Raw genomic sequence first — 10,836 nt, 5'->3', positions numbered from 1 at the left:
GATATTGTGAATAATACTGTTTTTTTTTAGGATAGACAAGGTAATCAATCCAAAACACTAAAACTTACAAAGAAAATACAAAAGGTTTCCTTGTTATGGGGAAAAGTGATATTATTTCATCCTTTGGCTAAAACCTGTGACCTTTTTAAGTCCTGTCTTGTAGCTTGTTATAACCTTGACCCGCGGAAGACCGATTGTTTGGAAGGTTTTCATTGGAGTGGTTACCATTGAGTATCTGTGGAGGGAATTTTACAGGAAACAACCAAACCTTTAGCCAGAAGCCAAGGGTCATCAGATTGTGTCAATAAAAGTTGGTTTAAAATCTTGTCCTCAGTACGAAGGTAAAAACAAATATATGTATATATATATATATTATAATCACTGTTCATTGAACATTCCCAAAAATATTTTTTTTGTTCAGTAAAGTGTAGTAGTTGGGTTTTCATTCTAATTTAATAACTATTTAGTTTTTTATATATTTTTCAGATAATATCAGTCTAGCCATTGTGTGACAAAACAAACAATTATTCAAAGGCTAGTTCTCTGAAATAATTATTGTCAATTAGATAGGAAAGCGTTGGATTAAGTACCAAAAATCTGGATAGTAAATTGAAGGAGTTCATACATGTACAAAACAATATGCAAATTCACATGAAAATGTGTCATTGAGGCAGATTAATCCTAGTCCTGGATAATCCTCAATCTGTGTCCAGGAAACCACTCCATTATATTTTACAAAGAATTCTCCATGTACCAGTGTTTCACCTGTTATTTTTGTCTGGCTCTAGAAAAGTAACTCTTTCTAAAAGGTCCAAAATTCAGGGGTTTAAAGCATACATTGTTGAAAATAAGGTACGCTTTTTTGGTAGGCAACAAAACATATAATTCAAGCAGGGGAAATGCAGATAAAATAAATGGCACTCCTCAGATGATGTTGAACTCGTAGACAGAGGCCTTCTCATTACAGTTCTTGTCCAACCATTTCCCACCAATGGACTCTGAGAGGATGGCACAGTTCTGGGAACTATTTGTCTTTGGGGATCTGGAATCAGAGTTCCAGTTCTTGTAGAGGATGCTGTTGCCTGCCTGGTCCATCCATTTGCTTTCAGTCACCATGTCACTGATGTCCAGCCAGATCAGCTCATCTGAGCCAATGTGATGGTGGATGTAGTCGCTGAGATGGATGTTCTCGTCCTTGGACAAGGGGTTACTGATAACACCCCCAAGGGCAATGCAGTTGTCAAAGGCTGTGTGGTAGCTCTTCCAGAAAACACCTGCCATGAACCTTGACCCCTTTCAAACAAACTGAGGAGCCAAGAGAACATTTAAAATTCAATTCTACCAGCTGGAAACTGTACTGTCAGAGCGCCTTTAGAAGTGTTAAAGCAAAAATACTGTTATGTCCAAAGGGTCCTGCACAATACCAGTCTGTGTGAATCTCACCTGACTTCAAAGCCCGTTGCTCCTTCGTAATATTTAGATCCTGAACAATGTCATTGATCTGCTTCTGTAGTTCCTCTATGGGTGCATCTTTGCCTTCATCTGGGGTCCAGCAGCACCACAGAACAGACACAGGTGGAAAACAGGATGGACTCAATTAAAGAGGACACCAAGTTTGAGCACTAGGCTCCTGCTCCAGTAAGGTGGCAATGCCAGATATTTGTATTGCAGGTAATCTTCCAGAAAATGAGAGCTGTGTGTAACAAAAATGTTCTCAAATTCTAACTTATTTGATTAAAAACAATTTAAAAATTGGAAATACACTATATAATTGTCAGAATATATTTAAGGCATCCACCTTTTTCTTCCTGCTGGAATGTTGAATGACTACTTCAATGTAGAGCCTGGCAATTTCTCCCCTCTCACTTCCACAGAAGGAAAATAAATGTGTAATTGACCTGTTCAACCTTAGGACCTGATACTCTCCCAGTCCGAGACATCACATGCACTGACATCCTTGTTTTATGTCTGGGCGTCCCAGTGGTCCCCGCCCTGTACTTTGAGAGAGAACAATAGTGGTTCTATGAGTCAAATGACATCTTACTCACTTAATGATCAACTAAATGATCTCTAATATGATTGCAATGTAACTTCATTTCTTGGCTTATTTTTTTTACTCAGGATCTTGGTCAGGTTTTTAAATGGTGAAGTAGTAAACAGACGTGTGTCTTTCGACCAGTCTCCTCTCAGGCAGCACAGAGCAGACGCCCCAGGCCAGGGCTCTTACGAAGTGGAAATGGTCAAGTCTCACATCTGCTCTTCGGCTGTGCACTTTATGCTCCTCTGATGACACGAACACGTGGCAAGGACAATAGGACACAGCGACTTTCAGAGTTGAATCTACTCAATTACAGAAAAACATATACAGTTTAAAAGATACACAGTATAAGCACTTTTGATATGAACTACACTTAATGCTGAACATTTGTGAAATCCTGGCCAACCTGGAAGACTCAAAAGGGGCTTTAGTTTTTATTGGAGCCATTTGAATGCCAAGAAGACACTGTTCAAAATACCCATACACAATTTGTATTGGTGATTCAGAATTTCCCTGCTTTGACGTGTAAGGATGACACATTGCATAAGTCTTTAAATAAAAATACCTTTCATACTTTTCTTCAAAAACAGACAAGGAAAAACAGACTGTACAAATAAAAAAAAGCTTTATTAGAATAGTAAACAATTACAAAAACAGTGATGCTAACCAAGAAAGCCCACTTTCTGTCTCTTCTTTCCCAGACTCTCCTCCTCCTGCAGAAGCTCCATGAGTGGGGCGTGGAGGGCTTTCCCTACCCGTTTCCCTGTCTGTAGAGACACACAACAGAGCATCAGAATATGTTTGTGTTGGAGATATATATACACACACACAGTACCAGTCAAAAGCTGACACACCTATTCTTAAGGGTTTTTCTTTATTTAAAAAAAGACATTGTAGAATAATAGTGAAGACATCAAAACTATGAAATTACACACATGTAGTAACCAAAAAAAATGTTAAACGAATCAAAATATATTTTGAATTTGAGATTCTTCAAAGTAGCCACCCTTTGCCTTGATGACAACTTTGCACACTCTTGGAATTCTCTCAACCAGCTTCATGAGGTAGTCACCTGGAATGCATTTCAATTAACATGTGTTCCTTGTTAAAAACTGCAGAATTTCTTTCCTTAATACGTTTGAGCCAATCAGTTGTCTTGTGACAAGGTAGGGGGGTATACAGAAGATGGTCTTTTACCAAATAAGGCTAAGTCCATATTATGGCAAGAATAACTCAAATAAGCAAAGAGAAATGACAGTCCATCATTACTTTAAGACATATTTTCACGTCTCTCCAGAGATGTTCGATCGGGTTCAAGTCCTGGCTCTGGCTGGGCCACTCAAGGACATTCAGAGACATGTCCGGAAGCCACTCCTGCATTGTCTTGGCTGTGTGCTTATGGTCGTTGTCCTGTTGGAAGGTGAACCGTCACCCCAGGCTGAGGTCCTGGGTACTCTGGAGCAGGTTGTCATCAAAGATCTCTCTGTACTTTGCTCCTTTCATCTTTCCCTCAATCCTGACTAGTCTCAGAGTCCCTGCCGCTGAAAAACATCCCCACAGCATGATGCTGCACCATAGGGATGGTTCGAGGTTTCCTCCAGATGTGACGCTTGGCATTCAGGCCAAAGAGTTCAATCTTGGTTTCATCAGACCAGATAATCTTGTTTCTCATGGTCTGAGAGTATGTGCCATTTGGCAAACTCCAAGAAGGCTGTTATGTGCCTTTTACTGAGGAGAGGTTCCATCTGGCCACTCTAACATAAAAGCCTGATTGATGGAGTGCTGCAGAAATGGTTGTCCTTCTGGAAGGTTCTCCCATCTCCACAAAGGAACTCTGGAGCTCTGTCAGAGTGACCATCGGGTTCTTGGTCCCCTCCCTGACAAAGGCCCTTCTGCCCCGATTGATCAGTTTGGCCAGGTGCCCACGTCTAGGAAGAGTCTTGGTGGTTCCAAACTTCTTCCATTTAAGAATGATGGAGGCCACTGTGTTCTTGGCGACCTTCAATGCTGCAGACATTTTTTGGTACCCTTCCCCAGATCTGTGCCTCGACACAATCCTGTCTCGGAGCTCTACGGACAATTCCTTCGACATCATGGCTTGGTTTTTGCTCTGACATGCAAGTCAACTGTGGGACCTTATATAGACAGGTGTGTGCCTTTCCAAATCATGTCCAATCAAGTTGTAGAAACATCACAAGGATGATCAATGGAAACAGGATGCACCTGAGCTCAATTTCGGTGCTCAAAGCAAAGGATCTTAATAATTATGTGAATAAGCAAGGGGCTGAATACTTGTGCGTCTTATTTTTAACACATATGCAAGAACGTCTAAAAAACAGTTTTCTCTTTGTCATTATGGAGTATCGTGCGTAGATTGGTGATTTTTGAAAATCCATTTTAGAATAAGGCTATAACGTGACAAAATGGGGAAAAAGGGAAGGGGTCTGAATACTTTCTGAATGCACTGTACATTGCAATGCATTCACATAAAGAAAATAAACTGTACATTCACACACTTCATGAATTTGCTCTACACAAAAGGTGTAATTGAGTAACCAACTTTGTGTTGTGCTGATAAGGTTAACATTTGATACAACTGAACATTCTATGCTAATAAGTTTGCCTGGGTGAAGACCGATGGTATGAAAAAGAGGCATCCTATTTCACCTCTGTCATCTCAAAGATGCTCTCTGGGTCCAGGCTGCCTCCCCCCACCTTCCTGACACAGGTGACCGTCCCCTTGTGTGTGACAGAGATGATCAGGCTGGCCACCGAACACGCCTTCTCCTGCAGCGTGGCGTCCACCACGTGCCTATGGCCCACCTGGAGTGAGACGAGGACACACACAAATAATGTGTGACTAACCATCATTTGTGGACAAAACCATCCAGCTTACTATATTTGTCTAAACTAAACTTATGTACTCGTGTAAATGATGGGATTTGTTACACTAATAATACCATCTCAGCAGGTGTTGCCATGTCAATGACCGAACCCACCTTGCACAAGGTCACGATGCAGGGAACGTTCTCCACATTGAGTCGCATGCAGTCATAGGGGTCGTCTGACAGCTCTATTTCCTTCCCTCCTTCCTCATCCTCAGAGATGTGCACTTTGGGAATTCTGTCGGGAAGAGAGGGAAAGTCAAGAATGCGTTTGACTCAGGACTAGATGTTCTATTGCTGGAGCTCTGTAGGACAGACTTTATGAAATCACAGCATCTATTTCTCGCAATTCAATGAGCAAAGTGGTAACTGAAGCTTAGCGCCTTACTTTGTATTGAAGAGAGCTGCTTTAATGGCAACAGAGATGGCATCAAAAAGATTTCCATCACATTGCAGGAGCTGAGAAACAAAACAAAAAGCGATGACTACACACACACAAATAAATAAAAGAGACCAATTACACTTTGAAAGGGGAACTGTCCCTCCCTACCTTCAGGCTACCCTACATCCCAACCCGAGCACTCCTGCCACCTCTGGTCTCTTGGCCCTCCCAGGACTACAGAGGGCAGCTCCCACTCAGCTCAGTCAACGCTCTTCTAAACTAGTCAGTTTTCTGGTATATTTTAGTTGTCACTGTATTAGACTAAGCAGAGGTGATTTGATGGATGTTGAAATGTTGATGTTGAAATGGTGCTGGAATAGTGGAGGCAGCTCCTGTTTTCTTTGCGACTTACGGTAACTCTCTGTGGTTCTAAATCAATAGTTGTTTAGTAGGTCATGTAACCATTTGTGACATGCAATATGCTTTGTGGACTTCACTAGACAGAGGTCGCTCTCCAGGTTTTGTGATGAAACAAAAATGTGTGGTTGAATGTATTCTGCCACTGTCTTTTTAGGCCTATATATCACGGGCGCAAGGTACAGTATATGAACTAACAGGTTACAGAGCAAACAACGCAATCATCCATAACACATATTGTAATATGCCTTTACATTTTCTGTCTCGACTGCCCCAGTGATTTTACCCACGCACCCCTACTGAAGGCCTGTTGTAAAATAAATATCATTAGCCTTTTGCTGTCATTTGTAGGCCTACAGTGGGAACTCACCTTTGTTGGTAATTGCTGCAATATAGGCCTAGCCTGTTCAAAACTTTTGTGAAGGTTTAAACCAGTTCTTTAGATATGCAATAAGTGTTTTTATTTCATTCTGAGACATTTTCTTTGGCCTAATTAAGTTCTAACTGTAATGCTGTATTTGTAGCAATGAAATAGAATTACTGGTAGGCCTGCTATAGGGGCAACTCGCACTCAAACCACGAATAGGGAAAAACCTTTTGTCTAACACTTTTGTGGTCACTACATGATTCCATGTGTTATTTTGTAGTTAATGTCTTCACTATTTTTCTACAATGTAGAAAATAGTAAAAACAAAGAAAAACCCTTGAACGAGTAGGTGTCCAAACCTGACTGGTACGGTACATATAATAATTTATCCGCTTGAGGTCCCCCACGCTCCTCGAGACAATAAATAACCAAAACAATCACACTCAAAATCCGTCTGTTAAAGCTAGAGTTAAAAAAAATATATAATAATTTAAACAAGGGCTGCACTTTCAATCCACCACATCTGCTGATGTCGTCATTCCACATCTGCAGTGGAAGAACTACAGCTGTGTTTGTCAGACCAGGCGACATCTCGAAATTCTGTCTTGTCACGAAAACGTCTGCAGTGTCCGAACGGTTTGGTCTACTTAAGCAATAAGGCCTGAGGGGCTATGGTATATGGCCAATATACCACGGCTAAGGGCTGTACTTAAGCACAACGCAACGCAGAGTGCCTGGACACAGCCCTTAGTCGTGGTATATTGGCCATATACCACAAACCCCCGAGGTGCCTTACTGCTATTATAAACTGGTTACCAACGTAATTAGAGCAGTAAAAATACAAGTTTTGTCATTAACGTGATATACTACAGCTCTCAGCCAATCAGCATTCAGGGCTCGAACCCCCCAGTTTATAAAAATAATAATATGACACCTCTACGGAAAGATGAGACTCCCCCCGTTTTGCTCTAAAACCCCCACAAGTGCCACAGGACTAGTCTGGAGGTAACCCGGTACAGGGACGAAAAATGTATGGAAGTGAATAGGGCATCTCCACGTCAAAGGTACACAGCTAAAACCACGGTTAAATTTTTTTTTTTCCAAATCTCTCTGATATAGGACAGACACTTCAAAACATTCTTCTTTTTGATTAAATTTGTGACTGTGTTTCCCCCCCATGTGTGAATCTGTTATTCAATGTATTTCTATGGGCAATGGCAGTTAGGCCAAATTCAATGTTTCATAAAAAAAAAGTATACCTACAGGAGTCCTAAAATTCTAAATCAGATAGCCAAGTTATCCTTGATACAAACATCTTAAAACAATTCCATATTTTAGCTTAGTAGAAGCGTCGCAATACCTCCAAAATCACATCGCTGTCACGCCTCCCTTGGGAGGTCTGTAGAATTGCAAAAACCGTTTGAATGGTCCGTTGGTTCCCAGCAGCAAGATTTTGATTGGATGTTACATTTTAAGAACCCTCCCCCCACATGCCTGTTGGTGCTACATGTTAGGTTCGTCACCGTTTTCAGACCGGGAGGGACATTTTGCAGAGAGTTGTTCCGTACGCTAGTTTGCAACATCGCAGAAAATGAACGAACACCCGGAGGAAAAATATAAATCTGTCTTGTCAGAAGTGTGCTCTATACACAAAATGGACATACGGCAACATTTGCTGAGGTTTTAAATCAGCGATTTCCCGCCATACTGTAAAAAGAATCTGCGCAAACTGTTGCACCTACGACACTAATCTAGTGAGCACTATTGGCGCTCCGCCCAAGCAAGGCATTTGATTGGTTTGACATGTAGCGCGGGGTCACTGATTTACACCGCGTCTCTACCCTTTTTAGCAATTTTTTTGCCATAAACCTCCCCAGGCTTACCCGTATTAAGGAAGCCTGGTTGTCAAAGAGGCTAGCTTAGGAGAAACCCAGCCCCGGGCCCTTAGACTCTAAGGGTATACAATATGCGTTTCTTTAGTAAAAAGACAGGTGCTGCTGAATATACTGCCATCATCGTCAAGGCAAATGATATGCATGTGTAGCCCATGTATCGATGCTGTCTGGCCAAAAAGAGTATAGCATGTAATACAATTTTTGGGGGCCAGACAAAAATCAGATACATGGGCTACATGTAGTAAAACCTAGAGAGGGGCGCCGTTTCGCTCGCTCGTATGCTCTCTCCGGTGACATACAGTAATTTCAGCCACTTGCGATTTGAAGAAAAGCTGGCAGGTGCACAGTGCACTGTTTGGATGCTGGAATTATTTTGGATGTAAAGGTGACCTACTTTTTGAAGACAATCAGACTGGCCCTCGCCTGGGGCCTCCAAATCACTAAGCCCGCCCCTGGCACCAGAGCTTCAATTGACACCTGCTGTTGAACTTGCAGTGAGGAAGAATGTTTTAGGCCTACCAGAGTTCCACCTTTATTCATTGAACAATGTAATGCTCATCTTTATAAAAAAACAACAACATAATAATCTGGTTGAAAATTAACGAATTTGCCTCCTTCTGTACACCTTTATCTGTACAGCGGTAATAGCCTATCTGACAAGGATAAAGAATGCAGTGGTGTTGGGAACACGGAGCCGGCACCTTTCTATCTTTCTAGCGGTCTCTCTAAGGCCTAAGCTTTTCTTCTTTCATATTTATTTTATTTTATTTTTTTAAATATCAATATCCTACATTGGACTATAGGCCTAAATGCAAGCAATGACCTAAAGCATTTAGCACTCAAATCTCCAACATCTGAACCATGAGGTCAACAATTATTGTTTTAGGAAAGTAAAAACCAATAAAACAATAGGCTATGAAGTTTTGAATATGCTACACGACGAAGCAAATATTTTTGGGGTAATTTGTTATAGGCAGTTAAGGACATGTAACTGTGGATCATTTGGCCAATATCGTTCTTTTGAGGGTGCTGGTAGCACCAGGTCAGAGGTTTCTTTCTCTCTTTCTACTCAGATCTGAACGGGTCTCTCGGGTCCGAAACGGCACGGGTCGGTTTTGCCACAGGCCTTTTCGGAACGGGTCTGACTGTCCTTGGGTCCATTCGGAACGTTTAAAAAAAAAAAATTCATTGATGAATATCGCGTCGGGTGGGAAAGCCACAGATCCATTTTGGAACCTGTTAAGACCTCTACTTTGAGGCCCCGTTGCCATGTCAGTCACTCACCAGCACGTCCACATAGAGCACCCAGCAGTGTTCCCCTGGGCTGATGCAGAGGCTTTTCAGGTCCACACTGTATCTGTTGTTGAACACTTTGTAGAGGGTGTTGCTCAACTCCATGCCCAGCTCATCACCACCCCGACCCTCAAATTCTGGTGTGGCATTGGCAGAGCTAGGAGGGGTACAAGAAGAGGGCGATTCATCAGATGACTTGTTACAACACTACCACCAGTGTCACTCATATTAGATTTATACTGTACTCCAACCAAAACAACAATGCACTCACCAATCAACAAAAAACTCCAGGTAGCCTTTATCTGGGACCATGGGCCTTGGCTTTCCCATTTCAGCTTTGACTCCCACTAGCACGTCTGTATGCCCCTGCAAGGGACAAGACACATATGTTGAATGCAGGGATATGATACATGTATCTCACTGTCTGACATGTCAGATTCCACTGTGTTAGTTGTTTGATGTGCAACATTGTTTCGCAAAGGAGCATTGGAATTACCAGTGTCACTTTGGCTGAGCCATCTGTATTTGACACCATTTCTGTCTCAATCTCCATGTGTCTGTAGTCCTCGCATCCTCGTCCATCAACCCGTAAGTCATCCTGGTGAAAAAAATGGCCATCGAACATAAGAACAATATCTTGTCACATTCTGGCATTAACGTTAGCTTGTTAGCTAGCTATGTCAAAAGGATGCCTTTCGCTGTGGTAAAGAAAGACAGCTAGCCATAAAACAATGAATTCACGCAAAAAGGTAAACTGAACAAGAGCATGTAGCAATATCTTTCAGAATACCACCTACCCGTACACCATGCAAAATATACACCTTTTCAGCCTCACTGACTTGTACAGTAGCCATGATGCGTTGCACTAAAATACCTCATGTGTTCTTCCGCTGTGTACGTCATCAAAGAGCGGCAAGAAGGCACAGATACAACTCAGCTTCTTATTGTACGTCAGTGGCAGAAACTATCCAGATTGATGCTGGATCAGTGTACTAATCAACGCAGTTCTACCATTCGATTCAAATGCCCGGAATTTTGTATGTTTTTGGACTGTTTGAATTTGTACTTCATAGCCTTTGAGATAACATGTCAATGATTTGGCTTGTTAAGCATTCAAACTCAGACAATTTTAAGATCGATATTTATTTGATTACTGCTATGTTTTAACTTGGACATTTTTATGAACCAAATAGCTATAGTTATTACATAAAAGTTGGCGAGGGATGATATTTAGCAAAAGACTACTTTATAGTACAGTTGGAGTTTAAATTGAGTTAGATGCATAGCCCAAAGGACGGCAGATGGCGATATTGAGTCGTTTCATCTTACCGTCCAAAGGGAGTCCATGCAGCAGGCTACACTTGTATCCCCCGTGGACCGGTTCAAACATAAAACATTCTCCATTCAGGCTGCAAAGACGCCGTTTTCCTCCTCAACTCGATTTAATGGTGAGAAGAAATCAGGGGAAATTGGTGTAATTTCCTTAGGAAACACCACTTTCCATAACCATGCTAGAGCAGCTAATGCCTATGAATGCTAGTCCTGGGGTGTAATCATTA

The 10,836-nt window shown here is 41.7% G+C and overlaps 1 protein-coding gene and 1 pseudogene across 1 annotated transcript; both read right to left on the bottom strand.

Moving 5' to 3' along the window:
• Positions 1-825: 825 nt before the first annotated feature.
• Positions 826-2,613, bottom strand: LOC129819557 (tetranectin-like; annotated as a pseudogene).
• A 31-nt stretch (positions 2,614-2,644) lies between these two features.
• exosc7 (exosome component 7) lies at positions 2,645-10,190 on the bottom strand. The gene is made up of 8 exons (XM_055875907.1): positions 10,075-10,190; positions 9,774-9,875; positions 9,549-9,643; positions 9,269-9,434; positions 5,312-5,382; positions 5,038-5,161; positions 4,706-4,861; positions 2,645-2,805 (listed from the first exon to the last, which is right to left on the bottom strand). Exons 1-8 carry the CDS (start codon positions 10,129-10,131, stop codon positions 2,701-2,703), a joined length of 876 nt encoding a protein of 291 aa, XP_055731882.1. The 5' UTR covers positions 10,132-10,190; the 3' UTR covers positions 2,645-2,700.
• Between the last annotated feature and the right edge of the window lie 646 nt (positions 10,191-10,836).

This window comes from Salvelinus fontinalis, chromosome 22 (genome assembly GCF_029448725.1).
Source record: "Salvelinus fontinalis isolate EN_2023a chromosome 22, ASM2944872v1, whole genome shotgun sequence".
In the NCBI taxonomy this organism is placed as follows: domain Eukaryota; kingdom Metazoa; phylum Chordata; class Actinopteri; order Salmoniformes; family Salmonidae; genus Salvelinus; species Salvelinus fontinalis.
Note: the sequence above shows the minus strand (reverse complement) of the source record. Positions and strands in the feature narration are given on the sequence as shown.

Excerpts from the sequence above, each read along its gene's own strand:
- exosc7 (XM_055875907.1), bottom strand. The coding sequence starts at position 10,131 with ATGGCTACTGTACAAGTCAGTGAGGCTGAAAAGGTGTATATTTTGCAT. Across the intron at positions 9,876-10,074 it reads ATATTTTGCATGGTGTACGG|GATGACTTACGGGTTGATGG; the intron begins GTAGGTGGTATT and ends TTTTTTCACCAG. Across the intron at positions 2,806-4,705 it reads GCATCTTTGAGATGACAGAG|ACAGGGAAACGGGTAGGGAA; the intron begins GTGAAATAGGAT and ends GTGTCTCTACAG.